The sequence below is a fragment of the Oncorhynchus mykiss genome, chromosome 28, assembly GCF_013265735.2.
Source record: "Oncorhynchus mykiss isolate Arlee chromosome 28, USDA_OmykA_1.1, whole genome shotgun sequence".
Lineage (NCBI taxonomy): Eukaryota > Metazoa > Chordata > Actinopteri > Salmoniformes > Salmonidae > Oncorhynchus > Oncorhynchus mykiss.
The window spans coordinates 30,407,297-30,425,687 of NC_048592.1; the positions used below are offsets into that span (position 1 = coordinate 30,407,297).

The window sequence follows — 18,391 nt, forward strand, 5'->3', positions numbered from 1 at the left end:
TCAAGCTCAACCTCGTCAAGACGGAGCTGCTCTTCCTCCCGCTCCAAGACCTCTCCATCATGGTTGACAACTCCACGGTGTCCCCCTCCCAGAGTGAAAATAACCTTGGTGTGACCCTGGACAACACCCTTCTCTGCAAACGTTCTCTGCAAACATCAAAGCAGTGACTTGCTCCTGCAGGGTCATCCTCTACAACATCCATCCAGTGTGACCCTACCCCACACAGGAAGCGGAGCAGGTCCTAATCCACTTGTCATCTCCCGTCTGGACTTGGCTGGGCTCCCTTCTTGTGCCATCATACCCCTGCAACTTATCCAGAACGCCGCAGCCTGCCTGGTGTTCAACTTTCCGAAGTTTCCCATATCACCCCGCTCCGCCGCACACTCCCCCCGCATCCACTACAAGACCATGGTACTTGCCTATGGATCAGCAAGAAGAACTGCCTCTCCCTACCTTCAGGCTATGCTCAAACCCTACACCCCAAACCGAGCTCCAGCTCTGCCCAGTCAAATCTCTTCTCTCTCCTGACACCCCAATGGAAAATTCCCCCCACTTTCAAAATACAGAAATGCATTTTATGTCATATGATGCAAAATGCATCATACCGGCTGTGCTTCTGTTTTCTGAAAGTTATATATCTTAAACTTGATTTGCTGACATGCAAAACATTTTGGGACTATATCAACAATGGACGAATGAAGCAAATACCAAAAGATAGTTTTAGGGTGGAGTTTTCCTTTAAATGATCTCACATATTTAAGGTGTTAAATATGTGTAAAGAAAATTGCTACTGTCTATTTGACTGTCTTTTCTGTCATTTATGAATGTGTTTTTCAATGCATTTCTCTAGGCTTTAGTAGTAAAGGCCAAATTCAATATCTATCAAATCATTTTTTAACCTAAAGGGGTCCTAAAATGTCAAATCAGATAGCTAAATGATCCGAAGTATGACAGGGGATGAGGAGGCAATCTTTAGTTGCTACATCCATTTTTGGACATAAATGAATGATATGTACCCATTCATTATTGAAGAATAAAACGTATAAATGCCTCATGTGCTTAGTTCAACTGTTGTATTCCATCAGAAGCCAGAATATAAGCTTGTTTAACTCCAATGTTTGTAAACAAAGTAAATTTAAAGAACCCCTGTATAGCCTAAAAACATGATTAAAAGTATAATTTCTATATCATGGATGGTCAGTCTTAGCATCCATAGTCCTGTCTATGAATGAGAAATGTAACCTCAGATTAATAGACAGAGCTATGAATGTAACGACTGACCATCCATTATATCACAACTATAGTTGTAACCACGTTTTGAGGCATAATAGTGTTTGTTTAACATTTACTTTGTTTACTAACGTTGGAATAAAACAAGCTTATATTCTGGGTTCTGATGGGATACGAGCTCATGAGGCATTTGTTTTATAAGTTATATTCTTCAAGAATCAATGGGTACAAATCATTAATTTATGAGTCCAATAATTGACGTAGCAACCGCTTATTGCCCCTTGAATAGAGTAATAGTGTTATTATATGGTGCAATCCTTTAGTGTGTGAGCTGCTTTTGTTGCATTAATATCAAGCAAAACTTCTGCAGTCAAGAACAAAATTCTTATAGCAAACAAAAATAATTAAAAGCAAAACACAAACTCAAAAGTAAAATATTGCAAAGTCGGTCCCGGGATGGGAGTCTAAATTGTAGCTGGAAGTGGTGATAGATAAACATGTGGAAAAAAAATGTCACATGGGAATGTATTTTTTCACGAGGGAAAAACACCACATGTGAATCGTCACACATAAAAAATATATATATTTATATATTTCACGTGTCCAACAACCACGTGATTTCTTCATGTGGTCTTTTTTTGATACTCAATTCTGGTCATTGGCTCACTTCTGGATTGTGTTTCCAGCTGCATCAGTGTGTTTGATCAGAGATCAGACAGAGAATTGGCTGTTTCATGCCAAAGATCAATTTCATTGGCTGGTTCATGCCAAAGATCAGTTTATTCTCTTAAAAAAACAACAGCAATTTTACACAACTGGAAAACTTGAACTAGACCATATAAATTACAAACAGGTGATAGCAGAAATATATAAAGATTCTTTACAACTTATAAATAAAGAAGGCACAAAAAAACTCAAGTCATCGACAAGAACACTAGAGAATTTTACAAGTTACAGTCAAGGTTCTGAAGAGACAGTCGACATTCATTCATCATACACTAGACAGAAATATATGACTCTGGTCATTTTAAGAACAGTCAATGTGACTGAAAGATAAAAAATCTCCACGAGAACACAACAGTGGATCGTGAGCTTACTTTGATTCAAAATAAAACTGCAGGAGAAGTAGGTTTACATTGTACAGAAGCTGGAATGGTGTTTGCTCCATTGAATAACTTTAAATTTAGACAATGAAACCACCATTGTTGAAAAATACTTTACACACGTTCTGTCTCATTACATCCTGTAATTCTGTAATTATAGATTACAGTGATTATTTCTTTATATAATGCCTTTGGAAAGCTAATGGCATTACTTTCATGTGGAAAAACAACAAATTGTTTCAGTCACCATTTGGTCCATACAATCGGATTAAGAAACTCTCTAGAGCTGCCCCACTTGTACAACTACAGTGTTCATGCGGACAAAACTTTGCTCTAGCTAGAAATGTTGGAAACTCTGTTAAAACTCTGGGAGAGCTCTTGCATTCAGAAACCACTGTCAGATAGGTCTTAACGTGGAAAATGCTTGGTTTCTTGCAACACAAAACACATGTTGGAACTCGCCTCATTCTGCTCCATTCATTGATGCAGTCTGAGAGGCCCAAGGTTGCTTTAAACAGTGATTAAGAGTGAACTCATACCACAGCTGTGGTGAAACACCCTTGCTAACTTTCCACTGCTAGATTCACATGTACTTTTTAACATCTTAAAGATACATTTATGCATTGTTCGGTTGTGAATCTAGCTGAGAGACTTTAAGACTTTTGAAAAACAGAGAATTGGAAACATGGAGCCCATTCAAGTATGAGTTATTTCGTTTTTTATAATGGCCTTGGCTTTGTTGGAAGTCTCACTGGGTGAAGCCAGGACTGACTGGGTAGCTTACCCAAGTCATCTAACAGTGTTTCAGTTCAAGAGGAGAAAATTTGTCCGAATACTGAGCGTCTTTCCTCTATGACTTGTTCTTGATCACAGCGGGGGCGATCATCATGACGGTGGTCTTCAGGGGATAGTAGTGGCCACGCCAGGTCTTCCAGAAGACCCCCTGCTTCCTCTGATGCCTCTGCTTGGGAGGAGGGCTCATGAAGTAGCGGCCGTTCAGGTTGGAACGTCCACAGTTGCTGAACCACCAGCCACCTGGAGAAAGAGATCAAACATCTGGTTAGATTGGCATTGCTGCTACATTCCCAATTTGAGTCATAGAGAGATAAACCTTAGACTAAATAAATCTTAAATCGTAGACTAAATAAATCATAGATAGAATTCAGCAAAATAGTAACTTTGAGACGTACCAGAGAGGTGTTTGGCGCAGTTGGTGTCGCTCTTCTGGTCATTGTCTTGGTCACGGGTGGAGAAGGGCAGGCCGGAGGCCTCGGTAGCCAGGGCGCTCTCAAGGTTGCCGTTGGAGGTCTCTTGGATGTGGAGGGCGTAGTGGCTCTCCTCCCCGCCGAGACGGATGGGGTACTGGATGCTCTCAGAATCGTCCCTCCAGTCGGAGAACTTAACCTTGAGGATGTAGTCTGTGTCTTTGGCCACGGCGCTCATCTTCTCAAGACCAAGCCAGAACTCACCTAGAGAGAGAGAGAGAGAGAGATCAAAGGAGTTAAAACCTGATCCGTGGCTGTGGTAGCATGTGCAAAGTCTCCATACATGTGTCCAGATATCTCAGTGTCTTCGTTAATTTAAAGGATCTGATCGTAACAGGGCTGGTAATCACTTAATCTAATTTAACAGGAATAGACCATGCGATTTGGTCACTTCTGGCACCTAAAGCCACCAGGGACATTAAAGCTGGAGAATAGAGGGTTGTTTATGCCAAACCTACCATATCAAAATCCATTTGATCCCTCGATCTTGATATCTACAATCATGTATCAGTGTTAGTATCACTGCTTGTTAATCAAACTGAACCGGGAGGTTTCGGGTCAAGAGCTCTGTGCTGTACTGTTCTATGCTGTGGATGTGGGTGGTACTGTCCGACCCTCGGTGTGACCTCGCTAGCTAGTTCCAGAGGAAAGTATTGAAGGAGATGATAAAAGACAACCGAGGATATATTTACCATTCAGACTGCCAAAGCCGCTCTGGTAGGCCTGCCATAGCTGGTCAAAGTCAACTGAGCCATCCTGGCGCCTCTGGATCACGGTCCAGCCACCTTCTGTAGAGAGGAAAGAGAGAGAGCAGTGGGATTAGTCTTTTTTTTTTACTACTGCCAACTGTCATACATGTACGGATACAATATGTTCATAAACTAAGCTATAGGGTAACCTTATACGGTGAGCCAAAATCCTGGCTAACTCCACTTACCAGTTGTCATTTCACAGAAGACTTCAAAGGATTGGGAGTTTAATGGCTGAATGGTGTACACTGCGCTGGCCGTCTCGCCTCTCAGGAACAGCTCATGGCAGTCTGAGGCCATCTCTGAAAAAAACAAAGACAAAAACACAACACGGTTCACAAACTGTTCTCCCACACTTCGTATCTCAGTCAGTATCAGTACACATCGTCAAGGTCTGTGTTCTAACAGTGCCTTGGCCTTTCCCCTTCGCTGGCACAAATATTCTATTTATAAATGACTCATTCAACTAGAAAACAAAAACTCTGGTTTCTTATCTTGAGCGCCTTGAACAGCAGCCAACATAGAACTTGTTTGTGAGCTATGGGGCAAAGGTCCTCTCTGCCTCTGACAACTCCACTTGTTTTCTACTGAGGGAATTCACACCTGTCTGTATTGAAGTGGGGGTTTGGTGGGTCCAAGCAGAAGTAGTCACTTAAGTCAAATATTACTGTTTTTTAAATATTATTTTGTAGGGATGTTTACCTTTCACTTAATAACTAGGTTAGATGTTCAGGAATCAGGATACATCTGGTTTCCCTATCATTGGCTTCTTCATTGTAGCTCTCCAGGTCTGTGAATGCTGAATGTTAGCCCATAAAGAGGCCTTATCGTGAAGTGGGTTTATTAGTAATTGTAAACCTAACAAAGCTCAAGAGTTAATGTGCTGTGCCCTAGTCTGACATGCCCGGAACAAAAGAGAGCTTAGTAGCGATTGGTTGCTGTGCACATGAGGTAGAATGAGATGGAGACAGCCAGGCAGCATCAACAAAAGGTATGGGGGGCCCAGTGGCTGTCATGCGCCTGATGAGGCATGAGATGGTGCACACCCTTAATGTTTTATAGAAAAGAGTTCAAGTTTATATAATGCCGACTTGATAGATACTGCATACGTTCATCGGCTATGATGCTCTTTATCAGCACCAATTGTCTAAATAAATATTTTCATTAAATTGGAGCCAATCAATCGATATTGGTTTTGGTTTGATTGATATTGATTTGACTTGGTTGCTATTGAACAAACATAAGAGCAGACCACGGGACCCCAATGCATCGGTTTGCCTTGGGGTCAGGGTTTCCTCTCAACTTTGGCACATTTCTCATTCGTCTACGGCTGGAGAAGCAGGGGTCTACGGGGATGGGGAGAGGGGAAGGAGGGATGGAGGAGGGGAGAAGAGGGACTTTTGACTACTCTGATAGATCTGGGGGAAAGGTTGCACATTCTTGAGGGATGTATCACTGTTTTATGGTGAGAGGGAAAAATGGGAGGGCTGGAAGGGGAGCAAGGAGGTATGCAGTCAGTGCCTTCAAAACAACAAAGGATGTATGTACAAAGTTCATCAGACTAAATTAAACCGCCTCCTTTTCCTTGCCTTCTTTCATGACTTTTCTGGCTCTGGGCCAAATGACCTAATCTGAGGAACATACACTCTTAATAAAAAGGATTGCAAAACGATTCTTCGGCTATCCCTATAAAGAAACATTTAATGTTCCAGGTAGAACTCTTTTGGGTTCTATGTAGAACCCTCTGTGTGAAGGGTTCTCCAAAAGGGTTCTCCCTAGAACCAAAAAGTGTTCTTCAGAGGGTTCTCCTATGGGGATATCCGAAGAACCCTTTTAGGTTCTAAATTTGCAAAAAGTCCCCCTCCTCCGCCCCAAGCTCCATCAGATTTGTGAGTTATCCATCTGTGATGGGGATGTGACCCTGAGTTAACACTGTCCGAGACAGCTGAACTATCCCCCAATTGGAGTCCAGCCAGATGACTTGTTTCTTTCATAGAATTCCTGAAATCCTGCTGACGTCAGAATTTGCTGTGAGACGACTCTGTGTTCTGCTGGGTGACTGCATCTCACAATTCTGGGCCTGTGGGTTCACCTTTCACCTACTTTCCTCAGTGGCTATCAGACAGTGGGAAATAGTGTAAAACCCACTATTTAGATAGAACCACAAGTCACGTTGCTTTTGACTGAGAGAGCGATAATTTACTTGTTTTAACAGGCAATATACTGAAATGGTATGTATGATAATGTTACTTTCTTTTTCAATCAACTCTGAGTAGGTCAATCACATATCTGACCAACATCCATAAAGTGACATGGTTCGCATAGGTCACATTCAGAGTTAAATCATGACTCACATATCCTGTATAGGCCTATTGATTCATTCATATCCCTCAATGCTGACTGTTTAGTGAGACCAGACCCCAGCTAGAGCACTAAACAGGAACTTGCCATGAGTTAATCATTGTTCCATTGCCAGAAATCCTGGAACTAGTGTCTGAACTTTTCCCTACTTGGCCATGATCAAGCTCCATATAGCACTGATGAAAGCCCACATTATGAGCTGGCCACGGTAGTACAGTTCAGATGTTAACAGCTGTCTGGTTTGGGTGTAGGTTGAGGACATCATGATCACTTTTACAATTACTGTACTACTGTATTAAGTGTGTAAGCTAACTCCATTGACACTTCCTACTGTGATCTTTTTCTTTATACTGTGAATATGTTCTATTTCCTGTGAACCCAATGAAAACGTTCCTTCAGACAAGTAATGTACTTTTTCAGTCATTGGTAGGTGCATTAATTGGCATCGCCAATCACCTGTGCGTCATTTTTCGCGGGCTTGGGGCAGATAGATACGCGCAGGCAATTATCTGCTAATTACTGTCTAACCTTCACGTCATTTAGAGGGAACTCCAGTTAAACTTAATGTTTTAAGCCTCGTATTGCCTCAAAGCAGATGGCATGGGAGGTCAATATTTGTCTGGGCGTCAATTTAAACAACGGATTTGACATAAAGCTTAGCTTTACTTACCGATGGGTGAGTCGCGCTGCTCAATGCTGCCATTTTGAACGGTCTCTTCTGGTTTACGCCTGAATGCTGGTCTCTCTTTTTTCAGCTGAATCTGAGTGAGCAAGGAAAACGACGTTTTAAATAATTCATAATAGCCTCATGAATTGTTTAAATAATTATACATGGGTCAGTGATATTCACCGAATGTTTCATACCTGGTGTTGCAGGGTCCTGATGCGCACGTTCTGCTTTTCAAGTTTATCTTGCTGGAGTTGGATTCTGTTGACCAGGTCATCAATACGTTTATTCTGAGCTTCCAGCATCCACTGAAAGAAAACAGACAGGTACCCTGTTAGTCTTTCTCCTGTGACATAATTTTAAGTAGCCTAGGTTTCTTATAACATAGGAATAGCCCACCACAAAGCCGATATTGTGATCTGTGTTTTTAGACTATAACTATGTGCTTGTACTTTGAATGGGGGCGCATTTCACATAGCCTATCCGAGCACATTCAACAGCTTTTGTAATTTCCAACCAGGTAGTCTGGTCACATAATAACGCGGGGGTTTCCATCCCACAAAAAAAGTCAATGTCAGGTCTTATAGCAGCTCCACGTGATCTTTAAATCAAGAGTGACATTTTCCTCTACTGGGCTATGTTCCAAATATCATGGTTTAAATATCATTCACACATTCTGAAACGAATGCGTGCAGTTCCTTTGTCTGGCCAACGTTTAGCACGTAGTCCACGCACTCCAGCACAATAAACACACCCACTGGCATGCCTTCAGACATTGCTTCAGGCTGAATATCTATAAGTCCCTTTGAGTCAATGTAAATAATCCCAGACCAACTGTTATTGTCCATCAAAGTGCATCTATTGTCCCCCTCCAGTTGTTCCTCTGAACATCAGCAAATAGGCCATTTGCCAAACTATTATGCATGACTAATGTAGGAGAAAGTATAATACTAGTAGCCTACTGTATTACGCATTACTTAATGTTAATCAATTAATCAATTTGCTGTGGTGTTTTGTTATGTTATCGCAGTAAATTAATATGCCAGGCTGCTCACTGCAAAAAGCATTGTATGGTAATGCCGTCATACAACTGAAGCAATCAGAATTGAAGTGATCAGAAATGAATGGATACAATGGAAACTGCAGAGAAGTAAACTCACAAAGGGGGAGACATGCAGCAGTTAGTTTACAGTCTGTCTTGTTAGTAATCAATTTTTATCTCAAGTCATTTGATTCCCTTCCTTTTCACCAAATGCACAATTGTATCATAGCTTATTTTCCGAACACAATGAATGACCAAATAGAGTCATGGATTCCCTCCTTACCTGAATGATGCGTGCATCGCTGTAGTTGCCTGCATTGCCCATGTTCATGTCGGGCAGCCCCTCTCCCTGCAGAATGTCATCCATCTTCTCTTCCAGCTTGTTCATCCTCTCATCCACCCTCTTCCTCTCCTGCTGCATCTCCGCTGTCTTCTCCCTCAGCACGGCCGTCTCGTTGAGCACCTGGACCTCCCTGTCCTCCAGCCCCCGGGCCTTGGCCTTCAACACCTCGCCCTCCGCCTGCAGCCTCTGGCTCTCCTTGCCCAGGTCCGCTGCAGTGCCGTTGAAGACCTTCAGCTTGGCAGTGATGTCCCTCATCTGGCCCTTGGTTTTGTCCACATGCTCCTTGAGGCCTTGGCCTAGCTGGAGCAGGCCATGGGCGATCACATTCACGTCGTCCCACGCTGCATACTGCATCTTCTTCTCCTTCCCGCTGGTGGCCGAGCCTCCTCTCCTTTCGAAGGGGTTGCCGGTGGCCATCAGAATAACCAGGCAATGAGTCAGGGTTGCTAGTGTTGTCTTCATTGTTGCCTGCTTTCCTTTGTTTGTTCGTTGGCTCAGGTTCTTGGTCGTTTTTTTGTCAGGTGGTTTGCAGAAGCACCCTTCTCTTTCCAGTTTGTTGCTTGAGCTCAATATCCTACCTCTCTGTGCAGAGCACTTTGGTTTTATACTTTCAGAGCCCTTCAACTCCAGCTGGCTGGCTGATCTGATTGGCTGGCCGAGCAGAGGGGGGAGAGCTGCTCTCAGGTTTCTCCCCCGCTCAGTTAACTCTTTATGTCAAGCGACTGCGTGAGAGGGGTGCAAGGGATGTAACAATGAAGCCAATTTCATCACTACCTGTAAAATACAGTAAACAAAGAGATTTCAGTCAAATTATTGCACATTGACATGCACAGCTGTACAATAAAAGACAGCTTTAAGTGCAAACACATCTAACTACTGTCACCATAATGTTTCTACTATCACTATACTGTCTCTATCAGTCAGTACCCAGAAAAGGGGTTCAGACATGTAAGTGCACTTCACAGGTGTATGGTAAAGGATAGATGAACTCACTTTGTGTAATAAACTTGATGACGTAACAAAGAAATGGTTGATATCACTTCAAACAAGAGAGGAAAGCCTATGCTGATTGATACTTTACACCGGTTACTTTGCTGTTGATAATGTTATTGTTATGGTGTGATAATGCAATGATAACGTTACGGTGCAATAATGTTGCGATAACGGCACGGTGCGATAATGTTACGACAACGCTATGGTGGGATAACGTTGCGATAATGGTACAGCGGGATAATGTTACGATAATGTTATAGTGTGATAATGTTATGGTGTGATAATGTTATGGTGTGACTTGAACATAATATAAAAATGACACAAGTTACCATTACTTTCTATAAAGAGGTTAGGTAGTTATTACAGGTAAAGCTAAGTGTATGTTATTTTCCGAAACGCTTAAAAATCTGATTATTTATGTGTATGTAACAGTATAACTTTAGTCCGTCCCCTCGCCCGAACCAGGGACCCTCTGCACACATCAATAACAGCCACCCATGAAGCATCGTTACCCATCACTCCACAAAATCTGCGGCCCTTGCAGAGCAAGGGGAACCACTACTTCAAGGTCTCAAAGCGAGTGACGTCACCGATTGAAACGCTATTAGCGCGCATCACCGCTAACTAACTAGCCATTTCACATCGGTTACATGTATGTACATTGGATGGTGCCCACATTGATCGTGCCCCCGCTTATAAATATTTTGGCATCTGGATTGACGAAAAGCTATGTTTCAAAAAGCATATTGATGAGTTAGTTACGAAGTTAAGAATTAAAGAATAAGGATTGGCTTTTATTACATTTTCGCCTAAAATGACATACCCAAATCTAACTGTCTGTAGCTCAGGCCCTGAAGCAAGGATATGCATATTCTTGATACCATTTGAAGGGAAACACTTTGAAGTTTGTGGAAATGTGAAAAGAATGTAGGAGAATATAGCACATTATATATGGTAAAAGATAATACAAAGAAAGAAGCAAAAGCTTTTTTGTATTTTTTTTTGTACCATCACCTTTGAAATGCAAGAGAAAGGCCATAATGTATTATTCCATCCCATGTGCAATTTCGATTTTGGCCACTAGGTGGCATCAGTGTATGTGCAAAGTTTCAGACTTATCCAATGAAAAATTTGCATTTCTGTTCAAAATTTTGTATCAAGACCGCCCAAATGTGCCTAATTTGTTTATTAATAACTTTTCATGTTCAAAACTGTGCACTTTCCTCAAACAATAGAATGGTATTCTTTCACTGTAATAGCTACTGTAAATTGGACAGTGCAGTTAGATTAACAAGAATTTAAGCTTTCTGCCAATATCAGAAATGTCTTTGTCCTGGGAAATGTTCTTGTTACTTACAACCTCATGCTAATCGCATTAGCCTACGTTAGCTCAACTGTCCCACAGGGGACCCACCAATCCCGAATAAGTTTTAAAGGAATAGGGCATGGCTTTCATTAAATAGCAGAAAACAAACAATTCAGTCAACATTTATGCTCGTTATAGATTATGTCGATATCGTCAAATTAATGCAGCTGCCACTGCAATTGAAGCCAGTGGACGCAATTAATAATAGCACACAGTACACATCCATGCTTTCTGTATCAGAAAGTAAGCTGTCCGTCTTTGAAGTCTTGTAGATCGAGGAATTGCGCTATTTTTGTTTATAAAGCCCTCTTTCACAAACTTCCACCGTACCTCACTTCATTGTTAACTTACAGAAGTGTGAGATATCAAGACCCGATCTCAGGGAAGGATAACTCTAGAGATCCCTTCGATCTCCACTGAGTCAGGGAAGGATAACTCTAGAGATTCCTTCGATCTCCACTGAGTCAGGGAAGGATAACTCTAGAGATTCCTTCGACCTCCACTGAGTCAGGGATGGCTGACTCAGGAGATTCCTTGTATCTCCAAAGAGTTAGTTAATTTTGCTTTTAGTTTTTTAGCACCTTGTGGAATAATCTAAAACTGGATGATTTGTTGCCTCGAGGGCAATTCATAATATGAAACAGCTTTTTGTCAATCCAGATGCCCAAATATTTATTATGGCCGATTGAGGATCTTTTTACTGAAGAATGTGTTTGTTTTCTATGATTGTGTTTTGCATCTTTGTTTTGCTTTTCGTAGCGCATTGATGTGTATATTTTGGTGAATATTTCTTTAATTACAGCGCTCTTCTGTAAAAGAGACCTTGGTCTCAGCATGATAAAGGGTTTTTGATAAACAAAGCTTTAATAGCTCAAAATGTTACATTGCATATAAATGTGCATAAATAATAATTTGACAAAATATATCCAGTGTGTGAATAAACATTCTGTCTTGCGTCCTCCATAAAGAAAAATGACTGATTATACTTAGTTAAAGGAAGTCCAGCCAGGTCTATAATTATTGGCACCCTTGATAAAGATGAGCAAAACATTTATAATACAAATACTAAGCTATATTGTATGCTAAAAAATATATATATATTTTCATGTAATCTGACCATAGTACCGGTTCCAATCCAAGTGCCAATGCCGCTTATCAAACTCCAGGCAGTGCTGTGGTCAAATGACATGAAAATAGATATCTTTGGCCACGCACACCAGTGGTGGGTTTGGCGTTGAAAAACAGAAGCATCTGCAGCGTACCTCATATGGTAAAATATGGTGTTGGATTATTGATGTTACGGGGCTATTTTGCTTCCACTGGTCCTGGGGCCCTTGTTAAGGTTTTGCCAATAATTATGTACCTGACTGTACTTCTTATTAAACTGAATATCATTTCAAGTCTAGATTCGTTTTGAAGCCAGTACAGAGAAAACACAATCGGAGAAACAGCTATTTGAGGCAGCCTAATTGTATGGCTGGGATAAATTGAAGCCGGTTGCGGATGTGTGAGGTCACTGGCACTGTGTTGGACGTCAGGAAGAACGTGCTGTGTGATTTGGCCTGAGGTAGTCCTCTGTTAGACTTACTGTGAGGTAGGAGCAGTGTGAGAATTAGGGGAAAGTTCACGCATAGAAAATGCCCAAGTTAAGGCAATTCCCAACATTCAGATGTAACACCCCAGCACGGAGAGCACGGGGAGCACGTAGGCGATTCATGACCTGGGGCTAGACCAATAAAGAAAAGGAGTTAACCCCCTCTTGTCTGCACCGGAGGCTAAGTAGGTGAAAGGTAACCAGCAGACTTCTTACTGTGCTTGGCAGGGAAAATCACTGCAGTTGAACTATAAATCATTACTAACGCTGCTGAAATGTAACAAACATCCGTTAGTTTGATTAAGGATCAGGGAGTTTATGAAGACAGTCAAAGAACACTAATTTTTATACAAAAAAGAATAATATGTTGCCCAATCTTAGGAAGGATATAGATTTACTCTAAATAAGAACCTTTGTAAAACAATTTTTTGTACGACTTAGCCTAAGCCAAATGAGTTATCGAATAACATTCATAAGGTCAGAGTAACTGACAGAGACTAGTTGAATGGAAACAGATGTGTTGCTGAAGGCTTTTGAAGAGCCGGAAAAGCTGACAATTATTTGTCTGTGGCAGGAACATGCAAGAAAGAACATTGTAGCCTGTCCACAAACGTGCCGTCATACTGTATCTCAGGACTAGTAATATTGAATAATGTTAACACAAATTGAACTAACATACTCACTGGTTACTGATTACAAATGGAAGGAATGTGCATGTGCTTCTGGGACATTACCGATGGAGTGAGGAGGGGTCCTTGGAATTTGGGGGTGTAAAAGACAGCGTTGCTTTAGGGGACTGGGTCCCCAAGCCTTCCACTCCCTTCCTGCTGGAGCATGCAAACCAAGCCATGACTGGGCCTGCTGATGTCTGAGAAACGGCAGGTTTTCTGGAAGCCAGATGGGAGAGGAAGTTGCCCACGACTTACTGTTTGAACATGTAGTTATGCTAGTGTTTCACTGATAGTGTGACTGACGGACTGTGTCACAAACCACAGCATGTTCTAATCACATAATCATTCATTCAATGTTAAATGTTGGCTTTAAATATGTTTTACAGATGTTACTATATTGCCTATTTTTAGATAGTTTCTTATTTGGGGATGTTCAATCCCCATGGGTACAATATCTTTTTGGCAGTGATTGAGACAGGAAATTACACAAAAGACAGCTGCAATAAGCCAACCTTTCCTGTCTTGGAAATGTCAGTTTGTTACTACAGTGTAATTACCATTCCACAATGAAACATGTACTTTGAATTAATACCTCAAGCCCTGTTTTTATCATAAGTGACTGTCAGAGTGTAATGATTAAGTTGTTTCCATGAAGAATCACCTTACTCTTTAACATTGTTGTACCTAACCAAACAAGATTCAATTGATTTCAGTATTATTTACATTATGGAAGAGAACCAGCATACACAATATAAACCAAGGAAGGAAGGACTCAATATTCTCTGTCAATAGTTATATGCAGGACATTCCTAGGAGACTGGCTAAACAGGGGTTTTAACTAAGAAAAGTCAATGATGCTGGAGGCTATGGGAATCTGGCGCCTTCCAGCCGTCTGTGACTGATCATCACCCGAACCACGCCTACAGCTGCTTATTCAATTCCAAAATGGCCGCTCTCTCAGCATGACGACCTTTTACCTAGATTCTAAATGCAGAACATCTGTATGGCCCACTGAAGTCCAACAGTCATTCACATATAGAGAAGGATGGATACCACATGCTCAGAATGAATGTTGAAATGGTGGACCCCGGTTTCCATGAATATGAGATTGTCTTTATTTGTTTAAACTTTGTTTCAACATTTTTACACATATGTATTTTTTTTCCTTACAATGTACACTGGACAAACGGTTCAAAAAGAACATCTTATATTAGAATTGAGTAACTAAAGAAATGAATTGATATTCAATGGATGGAATCACTCCATTGGATTCATTCTCCTAATTTCTGTCAAATGACTAATACTGTATTGTCAGGAAGTGACCAACCTAGGTATGTAGCTAAATATACAGAAAGCTGCCAAAATAAAGGAATCCCCAACATAAAGTGTCTTAATAGGGCATTGGGCCACCACAAGAGCTTCCATTTTTTTATTTAACCAGTATTTAACTAGGGAAGTCAGTTAACAAATTCTTATTTACAATGACGGCCTACCCCGGCCAATCCCTATGGGACTCCCAATAATGGCCCGGTTGTGATACAGCCTGGAATCGAACCAGGGTCTGTAGTGACACCTCAAGCACTGAGATGCAGTGCCTTAGATCGCTGCACCACTTCAATGCGCCTTGTCATAGATTCTAGTAGTGTCTCTATCGGAGAGATGCGACAACATTCTTGCATAAGAAATTCCATCATTTGTTGTTTTGTTGATGGTGGTGGAAAACAGCCGCTCCAGAATCTCAAATAAGTGTTCAATTGGTTTGAGATCTGGTGACTGAGACAAACATACCCTTTAAACCTTCTATGCTCCTTTGAGACCTCTGTTTCAGAGTCAGTCTCTTCCAGCCATGGTAGCCAAAATAATGGGCCACTGGGCGTTTATATACATTATCCAAAGCATGATGGGATGTTAATTGCTTAATTAACTCAGGAACCACACCTATGTGGAAGTACCTGCTTTCAATATACTTTGCATCCCTCATTTACTCATATGTTTACTTTAACTTCTTTGGGACTGTGGGGCAGTATTGAGTAGCTTGGATAAAAAGGTGCACATAGTAAACTGCCTGCTATTCAGAAATAAAAATCACTGGATGTTTTGAAACTACTGAAAATAACGCGCCAATGTAAACTGAGATTTTTGGATATAAATATGAACTTTATCAAACAAAACATAATGTACTGTGTAACATGAAGTCCTTTGAGTGTCATCTGATGAAGATCATCAAAGGTTAGGGATTCATTTTATCTCTATTTCTGCTTTTTGTGACTCCTCTCTTTGGCTGGAAAAATGGCTGTGTTTTTCTGTGACTAGGTACAGACCTAACATAATCGTTTGGTGTGCTTTCGCAGTAAAGCCTTTTTGAAATCGGACATTGTGGCTGGATTTACAACAAGTTTATCTTTAAAATGGTGTAAAATACTTGTATGTTTGAGGAATTCTAATTATGGGATTTCTGTTGAATTTGGCGCCATGCAATTTCACTGGCTGTTGGCAAGGTAGGACGCTACCGTCCCACATATCCCAGAGAAGTTGATTTGGCAGTTACCCATATGTTTGTCTCGTGACGACAAGACGTAACATCTTCTTTCTCAGTACTTGCAGTGGCTCTGCATTCAATGATGTGAGAAATGCTCACTAACAGGGATATAAACAAATTTGTGCACCAAATTTGAGCAAAATAAGCTTTTTGTGCGTACGGAAAATGTCTGGGATTTTTTATTTCAGCTCATGAAACATGGAACCGACACTTTACATGTTGCGTTTATATTTTTGTTTGTGTATTTCATGTATGACGCTACACATAATTGTTGATGGGATAACTACCCAATCATTTTATTATTTTGTCTAGTATAGGATCGATGGATGATCTAATTGGCTCATTTTGTAAATGAAAAACATCCTAAGATTACAAAACTGTTGTTCAGGTTCAAATGGCACATGACGTTCTGGTGAGTCAGTGCTCATTTTGTGGTGCTGGGAATACAAAAACATTTACACAGGCAGTCCAATTCTGATCATTTCCCCCCTAATTGGTCTTTTGACCAAGCACATTAGATCTTTTCACGTAAGTCCTTTTTCAGAGCTGATCTGATTGGTCAAAATACCAATTAGTGAAAGAAAAAAATCAGAATTGGGCTGCCTGTGTAAACGCAGCCTTAGTTATTGGCATATATCACTCCTCTTCTCTCCACCATGATAGATGATGTGTGGTGAGCGGTCTGGCACAAAATGGTTGCCATGCATCACTCAAATGGGTGCTAGACATTGGTGGTGGAAGAAGTGAGTTTCCTACCTTACAATTCAGAACCTACTGTAGGTGGAAAGGAGCTATATAAATGCTATATAAATGCAATCAATTATTGTTACTGATACAAATGTGCAGAGCTAATTGGGGATATTTTAGTACCGGTAAATTGATTATTTGCATAGTGTAAGTTGGAGGGTCGTGCAAGGAACAGCACACTCCCGCCCTCTTGTAGCACTAATCCATGCCAATGTATACAACAATTCGGAAGAGGCCGAGGGGCCGCATCCGTGGTTGTCCCACTGCTCTATCCTCATACCATATCACATTCAAGCCAGGACTGGTTTTCCCCTCATCACGAGAGACGAGAAATATTTAATATGACTGCTGGGTACTCGGCACCTCCCAAGCAGCAGTGGATAGAAAAAGGATTTCCTGTGAGGGCTCAGCAGATGCTGTCTATTTTGGATGGGAACGGTCCCCAGTGTATAGGAACCCACCTCAGAGGCTCTTCAACGTTTGACCGCTGCTTCTTTATGAGTTCATTGTGCCAAACTTCCTCTCAGATTTGCTTTTGTAACCTCTTGTGCTCCTCCTACTAAAGTCCATATGTGAGGCATGTAACATGTTCCGTTCTTTAAAAATGTAACCTAGGTCACAGAATATGTACAGTACATACACTGAGTGTACAAAACATTAAGAACACCTGCTCTTTCAATGACAGACTGACCAGGTGGATTCAGGTGAAAGCTATGATTCCTTATTGATGTCACTTGTTAAATCTACTTCAATCATTGTAGATGAAGGGGAGGAGACACGTTAAAGAAGGATTTTTAAGCCTTGAGACAACTGAGACATGTATTGTGTATGTGTGCCATTCAGAGGGTGAATGGGTAAGACAAAATGCCTTTGAATGGGGCATGGTAGTAGGTAGTAGGTTTGTGTTAAGAATTGCAATGCTGTTGAGTGTTTTATGGTCCACCACCCAAAAGATTTCCATACAGCTTGACACAACTGTGGTCCAGCATCCCTGTTGAATACTTTTGACACCTTGTAGAGGTGAACAGAATAATCATTTTTTTGTGGTATCCAATTGTTTAGTAGCTACTATCTTGTCTCATCGCTAAAACTCCCGTACGTATTCGCAATACTTTTTTTTAAAATTTTTTTTATTTTTTTTATTTCACCTTTATTTAACCAGGTAGGCTAGTTGAGAACAAGTTCTCATTTGCAACTGCGACCTGGCCAAGATAAGGCATAGCAGTGTGAACAGACAACACAGAGTTACACATGGAGTAAACAATTAACAAGTCAATAACACAGTAGAAAAAAGGGGAGTCTATATATACATTGTGTGCAAAAGGCATGAGAAGGTAGGCAAATAATTACAATTATGCAGATTAACACTGGAGTGATAAATGATCAGAAGGTTATGTACAGGTAGAGATATTGGTGTGCAAAAGAGCAGAAAAATAAATAAATAAAAACAGTATGGGGATGAGGTAGGTGAAAATGGGTGGGCTATTTACCAATAGACTATGTACAGCTGCAGCGATCGGTTAGCTGCTCAGATAGCAGATGTTTGAAGTTGGTGAGGGAGATAAAAGTCTCCAACTTCAGCGATTTTTGCAATTCGTTCCAATCACAGGCAGCAGAGAACTGGAACGAAAGGCGGCCAAATGAGGTGTTGGCTTTAGGGATGATCAGTGAGATACACCTGCTGGAGCGCGTGCTACGGATGGGTGTTGCCATCGTAACCA

General features: G+C 41.1%; 1 protein-coding gene across 1 annotated transcript; it reads right to left on the minus strand.

The window, feature by feature from the left end:
• Positions 1-1,974: 1,974 nt before the first annotated feature.
• angptl4 (angiopoietin-like 4) lies at positions 1,975-9,348 on the minus strand. Its single transcript, XM_021589830.2, has 7 exons — positions 8,701-9,348; positions 7,573-7,683; positions 7,379-7,469; positions 4,536-4,649; positions 4,291-4,386; positions 3,524-3,802; positions 1,975-3,368 (listed from the first exon to the last, which is right to left on the minus strand). Exons 1-7 carry the CDS (start codon positions 9,220-9,222, stop codon positions 3,184-3,186), a joined length of 1,398 nt encoding a protein of 465 aa, XP_021445505.1. The 5' UTR covers positions 9,223-9,348; the 3' UTR covers positions 1,975-3,183.
• Between the last annotated feature and the right edge of the window lie 9,043 nt (positions 9,349-18,391).

Bases quoted from the DNA above. Each gene is read 5' to 3' on its own strand.
- angptl4 (XM_021589830.2), bottom strand. From the start codon at position 9,222: ATGAAGACAACACTAGCAACCCTGACTCATTGCCTGGTTATTCTGATG. The intron at 7,470-7,572 runs GTATGAAACATT...TTGCTCACTCAG, and splicing joins TCAGGACCCTGCAACACCAG to ATTCAGCTGAAAAAAGAGAG. The intron at 4,387-4,535 runs GTAAGTGGAGTT...TCCTCTCTACAG, and splicing joins CTTCTGTGAAATGACAACTG to AAGGTGGCTGGACCGTGATC.